The sequence below is a fragment of the Ruditapes philippinarum genome, unplaced genomic scaffold (genome assembly GCF_026571515.1).
Source record: "Ruditapes philippinarum isolate M1 unplaced genomic scaffold, ASM2657151v2 ctg4_1_1_1_1, whole genome shotgun sequence".
NCBI classification, from domain to species: domain Eukaryota; kingdom Metazoa; phylum Mollusca; class Bivalvia; order Venerida; family Veneridae; genus Ruditapes; species Ruditapes philippinarum.
This window is the reverse complement of record NW_026858503.1, coordinates 199,197-220,052: the sequence shown is the minus strand read 5'-3', so window position 1 is coordinate 220,052 and position 20,856 is coordinate 199,197. Positions and strand designations below refer to the sequence as shown.

The 20,856-nt window shown below is 32.7% G+C and overlaps 1 protein-coding gene across 1 annotated transcript in view; it reads right to left on the bottom strand.

Annotated features, from left to right (window-relative positions):
• Positions 1–1,511: 1,511 nt before the first annotated feature.
• The window catches only part of LOC132753397 (SRSF protein kinase 3-like), a 48,365-nt gene continuing 29,020 nt past the window's right edge, over positions 1,512–20,856 (bottom strand). Inside the window, exons 6-16 of the mRNA XM_060743861.1 lie at positions 19,736–19,823; positions 18,813–18,900; positions 18,203–18,309; positions 16,342–16,504; positions 15,382–15,524; positions 11,280–11,339; positions 6,482–6,761; positions 4,877–5,302; positions 4,377–4,450; positions 2,146–2,253; positions 1,512–1,703 (exon numbers count right to left, since the gene is read on the bottom strand). Coding sequence (XP_060599844.1) covers positions 1,512–1,703; positions 2,146–2,253; positions 4,377–4,450; positions 4,877–5,302; positions 6,482–6,761; positions 11,280–11,339; positions 15,382–15,524; positions 16,342–16,504; positions 18,203–18,309; positions 18,813–18,900; positions 19,736–19,823 — 1,729 coding nt within the window. The remainder of the gene's footprint in view (positions 1,704–2,145; positions 2,254–4,376; positions 4,451–4,876; positions 5,303–6,481; positions 6,762–11,279; positions 11,340–15,381; positions 15,525–16,341; positions 16,505–18,202; positions 18,310–18,812; positions 18,901–19,735; positions 19,824–20,856) is intronic.

Here is a 20,856-nt window from a genome sequence, read left to right as displayed (position 1 = left end):
ATTTTAATATAATATTATTAAAATATTAAAATTATTTATATAATTTTTAATATTTTTTTGTTTTTTAACAACTTTTTTGGAAAAAATTTTCCTCAGCTTTGTATTTTATTATCTTTTAAATTTACAAACTTGTTTTAAATGAAACAAAAACTTTTTTAAATACAAATCAAATCTTTCCCAACCTGTCAAAAATTTGGGTGTCCCCCAAAAAACAGAAATTCATCAATTTCAAGAGGGTTTTTAACCCCCTTTAAAAACCCCTTCCTTTTTTAAAAAATTTCCTTTTAATTTAAAAACTTTTTAATGATTTAATTAAATTTTTTATTTATGTATTTGGGGATATTTTCAAGTGTAAAAAACCTGTAGGCCCATTATTTAAGCAACAAAACTTACGCACAAAGCAACAAAACTGGTAACATGAAAATCTACCACAGGTCCATTTTTAAACCAAGCATTCAAGCATTTGATAATAAATACGGTACTTATAGTACAAAGTATAAGTACTATGAAGTTTCTTTTGCTGTGGTCAGGCTTACAGACTTCATTCCAAATAATTTTTCATTAGCACTGGATAAATACTTTAAACAATATTCATGCAAAAGCATGTATCAATTCTATGACTATTTTTTCATGAAAAGTCGGCTCAAAAGCCAAGCATTGCAACTTTTTGGTAGTGAAAGCAGTCTTTTAAAAGTCCCTTAATCAATTTAACCTGTATGAAATATCAAATGCTCAAAACACAGGTTTGTTTTCATTTTTAAAAAGAGACAAAAGAGAATAATTCATTACTTATTTCCAAGAATAGCATGAAAATTTTGTTTTTTCTTTTTTAGAAAAAAAAAAAAAAATAAACTAAATTCAAAATGGGAATTTTATTCCCCCAAAAATAAAACAAAGGGGGGTACAAAAAAAAATGACAAATGAATAGGCTAGACAGACAAAATCAGTTTCAGCCGACCGATTAAAATCAAAAACTGACTATATTTTAACCCGGTGTTTAAAATTCGCCACATTGGGGCCCTTTTTTCGGCCAAAAGGAACAGGAAAGAAAATCGCAAAAAACCCGAGCCTCCCGGGGTCCCCCTGATTTCTCTGACAGGTTTAATAAATCCATGGTTTTAACTTGGTTTTAATTTTTTCAATCTCCTGCAAAAAAATAGGTAAATATCACTAAATATTGAACAATTACTGGGTAAATATCACTAAGATATAGATTTAAGAATTACAGGAATTATTGATGACCGAGTTATTTTTTCTGGGTAAATATCACAACAGGATTATAGGATTAAGTAATTACAGGAATTATTGATGACCGAGTTATTTTTTCTGGGTAAATATCACAACAAAATTATAGGATTAAGTAATTACAGGTGTTACTATGACTGATTTTATTTTTTCAATTCAAAGAAAAAATACATGACATTTTTATATGACATAAGATGTTCAAAAGGTAACAAGTATTAATTCGAAGTCAGTTTGTATTGCAAAGACAAAGCAGGTTTTCGTCTAAATTAAGACGGAAAACCAAACGCCATACCTTTCCTATTAAAGAATTCTCTCGAGTATTTTCCAGACAGTGCTATATGTCGAGGTATAGGTCCCAGAAGTTCTATAATGTGTGCAAGATGGTCTTCATCCCTTGAATATTCCTCTCCTCCAGAATGAGGCTCAAACAAATAATCACCTGTTGCCAACTCAAATGCCTGAAAAAAATTAATTATATCAATAAACTGGATGGTTCTACAACAAGTAATGCACAAGGTCATTTGTAACTCAAACCATGGAGAATAGTTGGACTTTGACAGTAAAGCACTGGTAAAATCTTTTTGACCAGTGGGGGAAAAATGGTAAAATCACCATTAAATTTCCGTCAATGCAGTTTACAAACTTTACACAATCAGGCATGAGGAAGTAGGGGGGATACATGTGGGGGGAGGAGGTAGGGGTTGGTGTGGGGGGCTCTTTAGGAAAGCCAGGCGTACAATGTCGGGTGCTAATTAAATAATGCACAGAAATAGTGTGAATTACAGATGGGTTGATTTCTACTGTTTCACAGTAAGGCAAAATTCTATTTACTTAGATCAAAACTCTAATGTAAAATACACCTACAAATATTGACAAATTACCAGAGAACATATGACTTACCATACATGCTGTACTCCAGATATCAGCTGGGGTACCATAACCAGCACCAACCAACACTTCTAGACATCTGTACTGTCGAGTCTGAATATCCTCCGTAAAATGGTGATACTGAAAATTTAAAAAAAATAAACGAAACTTACCTTGGTTAAAGTTGATGTTTAATTGTAATTATTTGAAGCAAAAAGAATAAAATGAGGTTTAAATGAGATGTACGTGCATGCACAAAGCAGTCTTTAAAGTTATTTTTCACATTACTTCCAACCAATACATTTTTATAACATTAGAACTGTTATATATAAATATACGAGGTATGTTCAAAAAGTTCGTGGATTTTTGCTGTCATTTTTTACTTGGTTCATAAAAACACCCTTAGTGGATATGAATCGAAAGAGTGTCTTTATTTTCAAAAGTAAGATTTACTTTTATGGTTAACTTTTATTTCCTTTACGAGTCATGTGCACTTTAATAACCATGGCAACGCAACATCGGCGCACGCCGACATTTTCATATAATGCTTAAATATAAACAAATGTTGAAACAAATTAAATGATTGTTTTATGAAGTTAAATACAAGTAATCATCTTTAATATTTAAATGACATAAATCTGACTTTGGCGTCGTTTGGACGTTGAATAGCTGAACAAACAAGTTTTGAGCAGCAGTAGACAGACGGGTAAGTTGGGAGGTAAAAACCCCCTTTAAAAACTAGAAATTCGCTCTTTCGAATATTTTTACCAATATATGTGGTATACTCCTTTATATTTTCATGAGGTGATTAAATTAACGAAAAACAATGAGTTGTCGAGCAAGTCTCTTGGTTTCAGGTCGCGCAAGCGATTCAAATACGGCAAATACATGCTCACAGACAGAAAGGGCGACGAATAATTTTAGCGGCAAATTGTTGGGACATTTGAAACGTCAATTGCAAAAGATCTACAGAAGTTCAGGCATTATGACAGTTTTGCGAGATGTCCGACATGTTTAATTTCGGCATAATTCTGACAAAACAATTTAATTTAATTAAAATAATATTTTATTTCATTCATCAGGATATATGCGTATTTACAATAAATACTTGTGGTTATTATTTGTATTTCCTGTATTTACCCTGGTCCGTTTGATAATTAATGCTAGCCGGTGTTCAGTAGATTTACCGCATAGAATAATTGTCAGTTGATAAAATATTTTCTTTATCATCGATAATCATATTGTTTAAAGATCGGACGAGGGCGGTTTCAAATTGATACTATCAATCAACAATTGAATTAACTTAATAACACTGTCCGTTTAGTGTCTAAATTACACAAAAATCCCGATAAAGAGCGGAAAGTATGCGGCACTTGGACCTTTATACGGAGAATGGAGCGAATTGATGACCACTTTATATCTCGGGTCATCATCACCAACAGAAAAATGGTTTTGGTATATGATCTGCAGATATTGAACACTAAAAAGACTACTTTCAGAAACAATGACGCTGGTAAAATGTTTCATTTATACTGCAACGTCACGAACGTCATTTTGTTTCATCATCAGCGTGCGCCGGATTGTGCACCCCTTGTGATTTGTAACTGTCACAGAATTTTTATTTGTAAACATATTGTATAGATTTTTTCACTGTTTATCAAGGACATATTTTCATATATGTCTCTTGTAAAATCATATACGCAAATTAAAAGATGTGAACAGTAGAGCCGCAGTCCACGAACTTTTTGAACAGCCCTCGTATGTACCTTGGTTAAAGTTGAAAATTTTTATATGCAATTACTGTTGGTTGGGTGGATGGGAGGCATTTAAGCCTCATTCAAGCGGAATGAAATTCTTTTTGCGAAAAAGAATTCAACAAATTCAATTAAATCACATGTTAATGAATTTATTTGTAAAAGTGAAATGTTGATTCTGGGACACTTATAGTTTAAAAGCTGCTTATAGCGTAAAGAGGTGACTGGGTTTGCTCTTTTATGTACTAGTAGAAGAAAAGCTGTGCTTTAAGTCATTCTAGCACTGTCACCTAACTTGAAATGAGGAAAATAATAAGAAAAGACCTTAACCATTTGTCAAAAGTTTCTATATAAATTATGTCTACTTTACTGTGCAACCATTCTTTACAACATGTAACATACCCTGACTTCAAATTTAATTTACATGCTGATGAAAAAGTGACAGGCATTGATATTGTCCATTGACTTAGGTAATTCTTTAAGAATTGTATAAACAAACAAAATACTCACAGTCCAACAGGCATTTCCCAGATCTGCCAGTTTACATGGGATCTCACAGATTTCTCTAACTGGATCAAAGATCACTGAAAATTATAGACAGGCCAAAAGGAATTCTTAAACAAAATTACTTTTTAATGAAGGCAGTGAATATATAAATGAACTTAAAACAAATATACATTTAAAACAAATATATAGGTATTTTAAGATAATTACATTTAATCATCTTCAGTAATATTATCCCTTGATTGCAACACAGCATTCTGGCGGCAATAGATAATTTAGAGATTTCAATGAAGTTTTATGAAGACAACTTTCTTATTAACAATGTATGTTGAACATGGTAGCTTTCTTGACTTTGTCTATGGACAGTCATGGTGTCTATATAACATAATTCAAAACTTTCAGAATTTGCTTAATTTACAAGTTAAACACCAAGGTGAAACTAAATTCTAAAACAATCAACATGATTTAGCAACTTTATAAGAAATAATAATAAAAGTTAGACTTACCATCATTCATTGAGGATGCATCTCCATCGCCTTTCTCCTGGTCATCATCAGCACAGTCCTGCTCTCGGTCCTCTTGACTTTGACCTCGCTCGTCAGATTCTTGATCCATTACATTATCATCACAGTTATTTGTCACACTCACATCATTGTCAATATTACCAGCCGTCACACTGGCCGTCTCCTTAACTGGAGAATCATGTCCGTTACACTCTGACACTGACACACTTATAGAATCGCCACTCGTTGATGTTGATATACCTTTGCTGGTTTCAACTGTTGGAGATTCACAATCGGTGATTGTTGTTGGATTTTTCAAATCGAGGTTTTCCTTTTGGTCGACAATCTTACATACATTGTTTGGCAGAGATTCTGAGGAATTTTTCAGGTTTTCTTCTTGTTCTCTTAAACTTGACTTATCAAGTGTATCTGAATGTTAAAAACATTATTTCAATGGTTTGTAAATCAATAAAATATAATTAGTGATAGCGTTTCTAATTTTGAGAGATTTTTTTTTTCATAAGCAGATCTATAGAGGAAACTCCTACTTTCAGTAAATCAGATCAATGTGGCCTTTGAAGTTTTTTTATGGCAAGCGTTAAAAAAGTAAATCAAAATGATTTCTAATATACTGAACGAAAGATGTGGTTCAAATTAACATCAAGTTTTGTAATATTCATCAGTACATATTTCTACATCGTGTACTTATCAGCACAATGAAATCTACATTTATAATTTCCTTTTTTCTTACTTTTCAAATAAAAGCTTCAGACATCCTTCATACATCTTAGCTTATAATATGACTAAATATAGAATGTTTCAATAAAGCTACAGAGTACACTTAACTAATTATTACCCCTTTAATTGCAGTCAGTCAAGATATAAACAGACTCTACTTAAAATAATCACTCCTTTACTAACATTGCTTATTTCTTTGCCACAAACGCATTACAAAATGTTGTACATAATTGGAAAGTGATGTAGACTTCAGGAAAATAAAAAGAATGTCACTGAATTAACTTGATAAATTTCCATGTCACAATCCAGCAGACAATGGGAGAATTGATTTATGTGAATTCATCTACAGACAAATAAACTTATACAGAATTCAATTTCTACAGTCACAATTTTTACAACATCCGAGTTGAATATCTAGGGGGTTCAAGCTGGAAAGAGAAACTGTTTACAGCAGGCATGTGCCTTTCTGACACTATGTAACTAACCAATAATAATATAAATCTTGTTTCCATCATTAATACCAAAGTGTTTATACTAAATGCTGCCTGTTCTAAGTAAGATGCATAATAATTTGGCAAATGGCTTTCTAATGTCAGCACAAGTACCACCCCAGTGACTGTATGTACAGCCTATCATTTCAGACACAAGTGTGCACCCAAAAATAAGAACTGACCTTCATAGGTTTAATCCTGATTGCATTGGATTAAAAGAGGTAAAGGAGTATTATCCTTTGGCAAACTTGGACATAAAGACAACTAATAGCTGTACTTATAAACACATAATTTGTTTCCACAAAAGCCAGGTACTGTAAAATCTATTGCATTGTCTTTCCAGTAAAATGATAGTGTACAAAAAGCAAATAGAACATACCTTTGTCGCTGGATTTGTTTGGATTGGCATTATTGTTCTGCTGACTGAGAATATTTATGTCATTTTCATTATTTATGGTGATATTGACAGTGTTATCTAGTTTTGGTGTATCACTGGTAGTAGTGGGTGCGGTGGTGGGTGTGTCCGAGTTATTGACAGGCTGATTGGTGGGCGGGGCAGCATCGGCATCGTTGTTTTCAACCACCACGCTATTTCGGTTGCTGCTGTTGTTACTATCACAGTTTGGCTCATTGGTGTCAGCGGCAATCAAGGATCTCCTCTGTCATACAAAATAACAAGATTTAGTATGAATAATGGAAAATAATAATATGAATAATGGAAAACAATATGTGACAAAAATCCAAAAAGGTTCAATATATACATAAATATAATATCAATGCTACAAAAAAAATGCATTTAACCAGAAGACCACAAAGTATTCATATTGCACACAAGTTTTGTTATTTCAATAGCAGGCTTGAAATAAATCCCTAGCATAATTGCAGCAATTCAATATTCCCAATACAGAAGACCAGCTGCTTTAAGATTGATGCATTGCAATCATTCACACAGCACTTACTATTTCTGCACTAAAGCTACGTAGTTCTGACAGTGACATTTTACCTTTCCCTGACAGTAAAGCTAAATCTCTCTTCTTGAATGTAAATTCAAGCTGTTTAACTCTCAAATTGGCAATCTTTTTCTAATCATCATTTTCTTCAAATTTTTTCTTATTATCCTGCCTAGTACCAAATAGTTTTTAACATCTTATTACTTTACAAAAGCAGATTTCCCCAAGAAAATAAACATCACACATATGTTTATTCTCATTTTCCTCTGTTTACATTCAAAGACAATTCAGAACCATTTATCAATCCAATCTGCTTTTTATTTGTGATTTGCATTCATTTTTCTCCTAGGTAAATGCAATATAGACTGAAGGCTATGCAACTGATAAACCAGTTTCAAAACGCAACATTTAGGGTCAGTATTTAAATTCAATTAATCATATGCAAAAATTTTGGGACTGGTCAATGATTGATACCAACTTCCCCCTCCATCCAAATTCACAGTTTTTTTTACTTGAACTTGAAAATTATCCACAAAAATACTGTTTCAGAGGCTAGGTTCACCCTCTTATGACTTGAAGCAGTTATGCAAATATCTGAGCTTTTTAAATTAAGAAGCTAAAATTGTAAAATAATTGCAAAACATCTCTCGAGTATTTGCCAGCATTGCGGATGATAACACATTTACAATGAATAGCAAATAAAGCATCAAATATTATTCATGAATACTGTGAAATCAGACAAGACATAAATCCTTGACATGGTCTCAAATGAAATGACTACTTTGTTTAACCCATTACTTCATATACACGCCTTTTAACGCCTTTTTCACCCCCCCCCTTTTTGTTGTCTCAAATGATGAAAAAATGCCTTATTTAGGCCCCAAACACTTGTTTTTGTTTGAGAAATGTTGTTAAAAAAATTGACCTCTTTTTCGGCGCGGCCCCCCAACCAAAAGATACATCAGGGGGTTGCCAGAAGGGGGATGTGCCCCCTTCTGTTTTGGGGGGTTTGAAGGGGGGCGGCGTCCCCCTCATCGCCAAGAAAATTTTGGACTTGTGAGAGGCTGTAAATGACCCCAGATTGATCATAAGGTAACGTGTAACCAACGCTGAAAAGCATTTGACTCTATCTCACTTCATTGATAAGTTGCAGCACTTTGAAATCAATTTTGATGGAAAAAATCAACGCAAAATAGTGATTTTTGGCAATTTTGAGATGTCCCCTCGTTGCCATGGTAACAGAAAATTTAAGTCTGAGCATGTTGTTGCAAGGACAATGGTCCAGTCAACATTTGTGCCAAGTTTGATTAGTGTTGAAGCAGTTTTTATAGTATTATAGCAATTTGAACTTGTAACGGGAGACTTTTCAATGAAAACAGCCATTTTTCACAAAATGCTCATGAAGCAATGGGTTAATGAAAAAAATAAAAAAATCTACAAAACAACAATTTTTCTTCAAATTTATATGACAGGCCATGTTTAAACATGAAAAAAACGCGATTTAGGGTAATTTCAAGTATTTTCATCATTTTCAGTTAACCCATTACTTCATATACACGCCTTTTAACGCCTTTTTCACCCCCCCCCCCCTTTTTGTTGTCTCAAATGATGAAAAAATGCCTTATTTAGGCCCCAAACACTTGTTTTTGTTTGAGAAATGTTGTTAAAAAAATTGACCTCTTTTTCGGCGCGGCCCCCAACCAAAAGATACATCAGGGGGTTGCCAGAAGGGGGATGTGCCCCCTTCTGTTTTGGGGGGTTTGAAGGGGGCGGAGTCCCCCTCATCGCCAAGAAAATTTTGGACTTGTGAGAGGCTGTAAATGACCCCAGATTGATCATAAGGTAACGTGTAACCAACGCTGAAAAGCATTTGACTCTATCTCAATTCATTGATAAGTTGCAGCACTTTGAAATCAATTTTGATGGAAAAAATCAACGCAAAATAGTGATTTTTGGCAATTTTGAGATGTCCCCTCGTTGCCATGGTAACAGAAAATTTAAGCCTGAGCATGTTGTTGCAAGGACAATGGTCCAGTCAACATTTGTGCCAAGTTTGATTAGTGTTGAAGCAGTTTTTATAGTATTATAGCAATTTGAACTTGTAACGGGAGACTTTTCAATGAAAACAGCCATTTTTCACAAAATGCTCATGAAGCAATGGGTTCATGAAAAAAATAAAAAAAATCTACAAAACAACAATTTTTCTTCAAATTTATATGACAGGCCATGTTTAAACATGAAAAAACGCGATTTAGGGTAATTTCAAGTATTTTCATCATTTTCAGTTAACCCATTACTTCATATACACGCCTTTTAACGCCTTTTTCACCCCCCCCTTTTTGTTGTCTCAAATGATGAAAAAATGCCTTATTTAGGCCCCAAACACTTGTTTTTGTTTGAGAAATGTTGTTAAAAAATTGACCTCTTTTTCGGCGCGGCCCCCAACCAAAAGATACATCAGGGGGTTGCCAGAAGGGGGATGTGCCCCCTTCTGTTTTGGGGGGTTTGAAGGGGGGCGGCGTCCCCCTCATCGCCAAGAAAATTTTGGACTTGTGAGAGGCTGTAAATGACCCCAGATTGATCATAAGGTAATGTGTAACCAACGCTGAAAAGCATTTGACTCTATCTCACTTCATTGATAAGTTGCAGCACTTTGAAATCAATTTTGATGGAAAAAATCAACGCAAAATAGTGATTTTTGGCAATTTTGAGATGTCCCCTCGTTGCCATGGTAACAGAAAATTTAAGTCTGAGCATGTTGTTGCAAGGACAATGGTCCAGTCAACATTTGTGCCAAGTTTGATTAGTGTTGAAGCAGTTTTTATAGTATTATAGCAATTTGAACTTGTAACGGGAGACTTTTCAATGAAAACAGCCATTTTTCACAAAATGCTCATGAAGCAATGGGTTAAAATAAAACTGGGGATTTTCAATGACAAGTAAAATATAAAATAAATAAGGAAATATATAATGATTTTGTGTTCTTTGTGGTAAAGTATAGACTAGGGGACTTCAGATGTGTAGTAATACAATTACGAAGGCCGTTGACCTGAATGATAAATTACAAACTTCTGAATACACTTATAATCAAGATATATTGTGATTCCAATCTGCAGAAAATACTATAGATACATTTTGTCAATTTTAACAAATACTTTGAGAATAATAAATTTTGGAAAACAACATTAATTTAAATTCAGTATTATGGATTTTGAAACCAACTAAACATGTGCAATGGTAACATATTGTACAGGCAGGGAATAATATAAGCGAGTGTGTTGTTGTGAAATAAAGCATGCTTCCGGCCTTCATTGTGTACATAGTAAAACTCTGATAGTATGTATAATTCTGCAATGTAGTATTGATGCCTTTTTTCAGGTTATATAAATTTCTCACTTGCAAATATTCATGATTTCACAGTATTTCATAAAGAAGTGCATAATGCATAATTATCATATAGCTACAGTACAATTAAATAAAATTATGGGGAATTAGTGAAATATGGTAGTGATTAAAGCTATTTCTTAAATACGGGTAATAAATGACTTTTTCAAGCACAGAGTATGTATAAACTATATCTTGAAACGTTTAGTACTTACATCTATACTGGAAAATCATTAGTATATACAAATGCTGAAGAATTAAAGAAGTCAGAATACTAATAGTTCTGATCTAATCTATGGTTATGATACTACACTGTACTAGGCCATGAAGACTAAATATTCGGACACTTATGTCAGGAAATAAACTACATCTTGTAGTAGGATATAATGCAGTTGAAGACATTGACTATCCAATCAAATAACAGTGATTACACCCTTCATATTTTTCTGAAGATTCTGTTCTCTATTCATGAATTACTAAAGCTGATGAAAAGTAAACTTTTTGAAAAAGTTTGCTTTGTGTTAAAGGCAAATAAGCAATAGGAATGCCAAACTGACTTTCCAACAAGCGAAAATACATATCAATTTTGTAAATCAGTTTATTAACAGTGAAATGCGTAAAGGTTCAAGTGAATACCTTCAACAAAATATGTGAAATGAAGCAGCATGCAAAACCTTAACTCATGTGTTAGAGTCAAGGTTGAGAGACATTGCCCTATCAATCAAGGCCAAACATTTTCCAGACTTTCTCATATATATTTTTTTTTTCACACCTAGATTTTGAAACATAATAAGATCTGTGTTTTAAGGGAAGATTAGTTTAATGAATGATATGTTTGTGTACCTGATCATCTTGGGAGTCATTTTCTGCTACATCTTGCTCCTGATCTGGTTCATCAGGGAGCTGTGTAATATATAAACAACCAGTGTATATACATTATACACCACACACTATACTCTCTACTACATGTGGTTAGCAAAGGTGCAGTTCTACATCCACAAGCTTTCAAACCATACAATATTCAATGACATTTAATAATACACTACACATTAGCGCAGGAGCAGTTTTTTTTTTAAATGTTGAAACTCATATTTTTTTATTATTATTATTTCTTTTTTGCACAATAATATCTTAACACATATTTTAAGTTCTTTTCAGAAAGACATTCTCCATTTTCTAGGGAACAGCAAGCCTCCCTCTTATTTTCGATGCTTTATAACTACATGACTATTATCTCAATCTAATGTGTAATATCCAAATTCAAATTCCAATTAGAAATCAAATGTTAGTTACTCTCAGTATGAATGGCTAAATATCTAAAAATCAATATCTAATATTAAAATAGAAGAATAATGATCTAAAACTAAATGTGAGGAAAACAATTTCACATTAGACTTCAAGGATATTTTAGTAAAATGAGGTTTTAAATGCATTTAAAATTTTGTACTGTCTCTGATTCTAATCCATAATTTTGTAAGACAAATTAATAAAGAGTTTACATTCAAATTTTAAAAACTGCTCTCTATCCCTTTTGCATTTTATTTTTATACAAAAACCTTGAATATTTGGTTATTCTTGCAAAATGTTTACAGCAAGCAAATGGAATGCTTAGGAGTAATGAAACATTGGTAGATACAAAAGATGGCAAATGAACATGCAAGCTATCTTTAAAGTGATGATATCAAATGTTGATAAAGAGATAAGCTATTTTAGGAATCCAGAAGCATGTAATAAGCTGTAAACATTATCCTACTGAATTTCTTATATGGACTTGTCCATGTTAGTAACTGTTCATTATCAATTTTGGGGATATCAGGATGAAAATTTGAAGTTTGTCAGCTGATAGTATAGAACTTTGTCAGACTGCTTGGATGTACAGACTGGCATGGTTCTATACTGATATACTGGTGGCAAAGGTGAATTGCTTTAAGTTTCAGCTGGGTAAGGTTTACAGATAATTTGCTTTTGTATTCAACCCACTAGCCAGCCTCTTCCAAAGATTTTTTGTAGTTGGAAAAAAGTGTAAAATTAATGACTGTAAAAAGAAAGTAAATATAAAAATATCCTGTAATTTATATGGAGTAATATATACATGTATATTTAAGAAAAATTATAAACAAACAAGAGGGCCATGATGGCCCTGGATTGCTCACCTGACACAACCGCATCCAAGCAATGTCTTAAACAAGCATCATGGCCAAGTTTGATGACAACTGAGTCAAACATGTGACCTCTAGTGTGTTATAAAGATTTTTCCATATTTGGGCAATGTGACCTAATTTTTGACCGGACACGACCCATATTCAAACTTGACCTAGAAATCATCAAAACAACCTTCCTGACCAATTTCCAGGAAATTTGGATCAAAACTGCAGCCACTAGAGTGTTAAAAAGATTTTTCTATTTTTAGCTCCTGTGACCTAGTTTTTGACCGGACATGACCAATCTTAGCACTTGACCCAGAAATCATCAAAACAACCTTCCTGACAAATTTCCAGAATATTTGAATCAAAACTGCAGCCACTAGAGTGTAAACAAGCTTTTTCTATTTTTAGCTCCTGTGACCTAGTTTTTGACCTGAGATGACCCATCTTCGAACTTGACCCAGAAATCATCAAAACAACCTTCCTGACAAATTTCCAGAATATTTGAATCAATACTGCAGCCACTAGAGTGTTTACAAGCTTTTTCTATTTTTAGCTCCTGTGACCTAGTTTTTGACCGGAGATAACCCATCTTCGAACTTGACCTAGAAATCATCAAAACAACCTTCCTGACAAATTTCCAGAATATTTGGATGAAAACTGCAGCCCCTAATGTGTTAACAAGCTTTTCTATTTTTAGCTCCTGTGACCTAGTTTTTGGCCGGAGATGACCCATCTTCGAATTTGACGTAGAAATCATCAAAACAACCTTCTTGACAAATTTCCAGAATATTTAGATGAAAACTGCAGCCACTAGAGTGTTAACAAGCTTTTTCTTTTTTTAGCTCCTGTGACCTAGTTTTTGACCGGAGATGACCCATCTTCGAACTTGACCTAGAAATCATCAAAACAACCTTCCTGACAAATTTCCAGAATGTTTGGATGAAAACTGCAACCATTAGAGTGTTAACAAGCTTTTTCTATTTTTAGCTCCTGTGACCTAGTTTTTGACCAGACATGACCCATCTTCGAACTTGACCTAGAAATCATCAAAACAACCTTCCTGACAAATTTCCAGAATATTTGAATCAAAACTGCAGCCACTAGAGTGTTAACAAGCTTTTTCTATTTTTAGCTCCTGTGACCTAGTTTTTGACCGGAGATGACCCATCTTCAACTTGACCTAGATATCATTAAAACAACCTTCCTGACAAATTTCCAGAATATTTGGATGAAAACTGCAGCCTCTAGAGTGTTAACAAGCTTTTTCTATTTTTAGCTCCTGTGACCTAGTTTTTGACCCGAGATAACCCATCTTCGAACTCGATCTGTATTTCATTGAGACAAACATTCTGACAAAGTTTGATGATGATCCAATCAAAACTGTGACTGCTAGACTGTTAACAACCCAATTGTTGACTACGCACAACGCAAGCCCCATCACTATACCTCACCTTGACCACTTCGTGGTCAGGTGAGCTAAAAATAAACCAACAAAACAATTTGGTACAGTCAATAAAATGACACAACAAACAGAACAACACAACACCAATACACTTAGCAGGGATTTCAATTTTCACAAGTGACAAAATTCGTAAACATTCTTTATTACAATCAAATTTTATGGCATTTCCAAGGTAGACAGGAATTTATCCAAAACTCTCTCATCAGATTTGAAAATTCAACAATTAGTTTATCCTTTCTTTTATGATGGGGCATAAATCGGATTAAATTAACTTCAATACACCATATCAAATAAAAACATTCAGCACATGAAACTGTCAAGATTCAAACCACAGCGGCGAGGGGCAAGTGGTTTTAAGTAAATGACCTAAACCACTTGGCCATGGATGCCTGTATTTGCAAGATAGTTTCTTATTTACCGACATCACCTTCTTGAAGTAAACTAACACAACAGGTTCCATTCAAATACTGTAAAATGATGTACCGTTTTTCTGGAATAACTAGTATATCAAGCTTATTTCTTTTATGGAGCACCTGTTACTAATATAGTACTAAAAACATGAAAAATATGTTATTGAATAATCTCAGTGTATTTGATTATTATTGAGTCATTTGAAAGGAATCACGATTTATGTCTGACCTTTCATTTCATTCAAACACTAATGATTTTCTCTCCAAGCAAACAAATTAAATCTGCTTTCCAAATGAAATCTGCATTCAGCGCCGAATAATCTGAACAGATGTATTAGTTTGTTGATATCACATTGCTCAATCATTATTTTACCCCTTAAAATTTCTCATTTTATTCCCTAGACCACTCAAACATGAAATTGAAAAAGTTCTCAAACACTACAACGGATTTTAATTAGTACATTTGGTGAATTTAAATATCAGATCACCAACAATATGGGATTTTAGCTCCTTATTTTTCTATAAATAGAGGTTCATTTAATTGTACACATTTCATTTCCTGAATGCAATCAGTTCTTTCGCAAAGGTTTGATATTGCTTACAGTGGGACATCACTTTATATATATACTATACATAAATTAAACATTGGACATGAATTCCTTTTACATCTGACAGACATATCTTAATCTATATTATTATGGACACATGGAATTTATGCCATGTACAGGTATCATAAACAAAAACATTTTGAACACACCTTACTTTAATATCAAAAGATAGGAAATTACTGTGTTGAAAAAAAAAATCCCTTTTTTTTAACCCAATACAAAAACCTTTCATACTGTCAACAAAGTCGGTCAGCTTGTGAAAGTAGAAGTCCCTGACAAAACAGGGTTATAGGGGCTACAGTAACAATCAAGTTTTACCTTTTCCTGCTCCACTTCTGTAATCTGCTGCATCTGTAGATCCATTAACTGCTGCTGCTTCTTAGCTTTCTTTTTTAACTTTTTCTTCTTGTTTTTGGACATTTTTGCAGCATCAACTGGCTTTTCCCTAGGTGCTGTGCTCACTGTCACAAAATAGCAATTAAGTATGGCATAAACAAGAGGATGACCATAATGGACCTTTATTGCTAAACAGTAGGACATTGCTAGTCAAGCAATCTTCAGAGAAAAAGTTGGAAATTTTATTTCAAAACATTGCTAAATTTTTACAAGATACCTGCTCAAAGTGAAAATGTTAAGTTTTGTTTGTGCTTGTGATAAGTCACACCAAGGACGTTATCTTTGCTCATTCTCAGTAACCTGTACCAAAACCTATTTTATTCACAGAAATTAGTTAAGAATTTTTTGCATTGATTTCTAAAATTTACTCAAAAATCCATTTATGTGGGTATAAGAGCTTATAGAAGTACAAGATAATAGATAAGTACAAGCTATTATTGACAGTTTTTAACCTATTATGAGAACACGTGAGCCCAGTTTGTAAATTTTGAGGCGTCAATGTAGTTAAAAGCACAACAACAGCTTAATTATGACATTTTATAATTGGGAATTTTTGGACATCATTTTGGGAAAAGCATTTTCTGCCATTGAGAATGAGTCCATTAAACAGACCAGTGGAAGTACAAAAATAAACATTGACATAAACCCTTTGCCTGCTGAATTTATAAAATGGACTTGTCCAGCTATTCTCGGACTGTCCTTTTTTTTAGAAATATCCATATTCAAATTTAAGCTTCATCTGGCAACAATTCAAAGCCTGGTCAGAATGGTACTGATTTGCAGGCTGGCCAGGCTCCATACTGATAGCAAAGCTTATGACTTTTCACTTTCGGTTCCAGCAGAGTAAGGGATAATATCACATCATTTCTAGGAAAAATGTACCTGCTGATCCGGGCAGTTTAACACCCATTTTTTGCCATTCATATGCGTCTGCTGCCAACTTTCTAATATAGGGTTCATCAACACATATAAGTACATTCTCTGGTTTTATGTCTGTATGGATTATCTTACATTTAGCATGCAGGTAGTGTAAGCCTTGCAAACACTGAAATGGAAGTCAAAATTCAAATCATATTTTACAAAACTATATTTTAAAAAAGTAAAACTTAAAGAAAACACATATTTTTGACTTTATTTTTGTGCTGTGCCTTTAATTTGGTGAACCCCCACCCCCAGTAAATTCTTCTTTATTTTTTTCAAATACTGCTTAAGTAATTAATATTTAACTGGATTGTAAGTATATTTATACATTTCTTAAACTACAAATATACAGTTTCTTAAGTTTCATGTATTTGAAGATCTAGAGGCATGTCACTTTAATGATCAGTTTGAGACGATGACATACTGCCCTGCTATACATCCAATACAATCAATTATTTATATGATCCTACTACCAGACATCTTCACAGAAACAATAATAATTAACTGTCTCGTTATCAGCATCTTGATAATTGTACATTTTTGTCGTACAGACTTCACAATCTTTTCTTATATGTATAATAATAATCAACATTGAAATAAAATAATCGTAACAATAAAACTGCCTCAAAGTGTATAAAGCTTTGTCTTATGTAATATTTGAAGACATTTAAAAACATAACAATTAAGCTGTTTTCATCACCTTATGATTTTATCTTAAAAGATTTGTAACATTGAATGTCTAAGTTGTTTTAAAATGTAATTGAATATTGTACACAAACAAAATTAAATGTTCCTAAACAAAATATCATGCTTCTATTTTCCAGCAGGTTTGGCAATGATTTCACACATGCATCAGTGATTTTTCCCCCCTACATTTTACAGCCGAACAAAGGTTGTTTGCCCTAGCCCAAAATAGCTATATTTTCCCCTGACATGTCTTGAGCACATTCTTCATCAGAACCATGACTTAACAGCAGCTGACTTATATCAGCTAGTTGACAAATTTAATTGACTAAAAGATGTCCCTATATAGCCTCAGCTATGTACCATGCATGTTTAATTGAATCGAAATCAAAGTTTTATAAAGTGTATGGGTAAATTCAATTCTCAGTTTTCAGGCTTCCTCATTTTCTGATTTATTGTGCTATATTATCCAATTCAGAAAGCCACAGTTGTTATGAAAATAGCTTGCTTTCAATAAAATAAACTGACAAAATTTCTTTCATTCCAGGTATTCTGTTATCATTTAAATCACAATATAAAAATTAATTTCACAAAACAGCAAATATATATAAAGCTTTATAAACTTTACAATAGTAGATCCCATTAACCTTGAGGTAATCTTAATAACACAGTGAATGTCAAATTTATTATCTATTTTGCAAAAGCAAAAACAAAGAAATAGCATATTTTGTTATGAAATTCTAAAAATGTTTAGTGGAACATTACTGAATTCTAAACATCATACATGATTTTAAGTCTGTTTTTAATATTTCAATTGTGAGTTACTGTAAAACTATACACCCCTTCATTTAATAATAAATATTAAGGAATTAGTCAGAGGTGTACTAATTTAGTTTTAAATTTTTTTTTCCTGATCTTGAGTTTTAAGTCACTGTCATGGTCATATAGTGATATTTTGCAAAATTTAAGACACATGTGGGCACCTGCGTAGAAACCATCAATCTTAGGTAAACTAGCTAGATAAATATTTCGTACAAAAGTAATAAGCAGGATTCAATTCCACAGTGTTCAGGGGCGCATAATTTGAAGTCAGCGATTTTAACTACTTAGCTAAGTTACATAATTATAGACTAATCACCTGTTTAATAATATTTTTAACATTTTTAAGTGGGATTCCTTGATAGTTGGAACGGATGATAAACTTGAGTAGATTGTTGCCTAATACTTCGAACACCATGCATACATCTGTACAAACAGTTAAGGAATCTCTCCAATATTTTGATAAAAAGTGAATTCGTAACAGTAACATAAAACTGCAATGTCATTAAGATAATATTAAATTTTTTAATAAAAAAACTTTATCCTTAGTATATTTGTAATGTTTCACAGACATTCAAGAGCAGAAATATGACCAAACACCTTTATATTCAAATAAAATTTTGGTCAAGTGACAAAAAGTGTTGGCATAAAGTAAAAACTACACGCAATCTATAGGGCAATAGATAACAGCTATTTCAATCATTACTCATCCCTGCTATATCTATGTAATGAATCAGTCCTGACCTGGAACTGTCCATTGTCAACAAGACAAAATAACTTCATAATCAAACTACTTAAAACGTTACCTCACCACTTTACTTTGCATAGAAATAGAATAGCTTATTTCCTTATCATGCTTATTTCCCTATCATAATTATGTTTGTTTTCAACATGTTAACTTCCTGAAAACACTATTTTGTGAAGGATACGTGTTCCATTGACACCCGATATCTTAAAATCATCCAACAGTTGAACTGTTCTTTCCCTGAATGGGTCAATTTCATCTGCCTCTCTTACCTGCAATATGTTTTAACATATACATAATATATTACAATAATTACATGAAAGTCATATAACATACAATAGACTAAAAAGTTATTTTCAATTTCAATTCTAAAAGGGCAGTAACTCCTTGTACAAGTTTATCTGGCCAGGAACTAGTCTTATCATTTCATGCAGGAACTATAAATGCAGACCTATTTTTTTTTTTGTTGGATTTTTAGTTACACACACTTTTAAAGGCCACAAACACCCTTGACAATGACATTACTTTAACTTTTTGTTCCTATTGCAAGTACAGGAAGATTTCACAAAATATTTTCATCATATGCAAAGTATATTTTGAAAGAATATTATCAATTCTATTATCATCAAAAAAAGCAAAAGATATCTGCAATATATAATAAGAATATTAATCATTTTTCTTCAGCTGCTGAAATATCATTTCTGAAGAGAGGGAAAGTAAACTTATCCCTATTTTATGATTCCTAAAACAAATCTTGAAGTTTCTAAATCAAACCACCCATTATTAACAAAGTCTCATCTGTCATGAATGATGGATCGTTATACTTCTGAACTTACACCTCTTTTATACCACTTTCTCAGCAAATTGGTTAATACGCTATTTTAGGATTCAATAAAATATTCAAGAAAATACAAGCAGTGCACTGAGAGTTTTAAATTGCAATACAGCAAAGATTTAAGCCCTAACTCTATTTTAGGACTTTGTGGAAAACAAGGCAAAACAATTAGAAACTATACAGTAAAGTTGTGTCAAGTGAAAAGAATTTTTTGCTTGTGCATCTTATCCCATTAACAAGGAGAATTTAAGTGAATTATAATACAAACTTACACATCTGAGAAGTTTGATTTCATCAATGGCAGTTTCAGTATAGTGCTGGGCACTCTTCACAACCTTCATGGCAACAAATCTTTTGGCTCTGGAAAAAAACATGAGAGAATACATAGCTATGAGTGGAACATTTAAATCAGCCATACATTCGTTTATATAATTCATGATACTGTGTGTATCCAGATTGGATCAAAGCCTGTACAATTTGACACAATACCTTTTGTTTTGGAACACTATATTGGCAATCAGTAATTTTGGCACAATCCAATCTTGTCAGGTCTAGGAAGAACCAGTTCAAGTAAACAACTTTGTATAACAAATGCTGGAAAATATATCTACTTCAACAGGATTTAACTATGACAAAAATGTATACTATGAATATTTTGTAAAGAAACAGAATGGACTTGCACATTTCCCTCATCTACAATATATTATGAATGCAAGAATAAATCTTGAAATTTAAAATAATCATTCATGCATATTTAGAACTTCAACTAACAACAATATAACTTTTAAAGAAAACATTATTCTTAAACTAAACTAACATGTGCAAAAAAACATGATTGTTTTTTTGTTGTTTTTTTTATGGGTTTTTTATACAACGAACAAAAAGGCAGAAATCTGTCAACTTGGTTTTATTGCTTGTTTCTGTACCAAACCTGTTCCCACATTTTCATCCAACAATGTATGTAATTTATGTGTAACTGTTGTTCAGATATATACAGAAATAAACAGTAACCTATAGTCATTTCCAAAAACCTTGAGCTAATGCTTTATTTTGCATCCTTACTTGTATTCAAGACATTTTAAGGATTTGCAGTAAGTCAGCCTTGATCACATATTTGCAGACAAAAAACAAGAGAGAGTATTTTGGGATAGTCTCAAAGGCTTTAATCAATTTGAAAAACCAATACTGGATTCCTAGTTAAGTAAAGAAATGATCTTGAAAGCTCACATTTGCTGCTGTAATAAAAAATTCTGAATTTGTGATCTGAAGAACGTAGCAATCAATTACTCCATTCAATACTTTGGACTGTATCAGACTGTAGGAGCATGTTGTCTTACAACAAAAACAACATTTACATCTGTAATGCTCATTAATCTAAAATCTTTTCAGCATA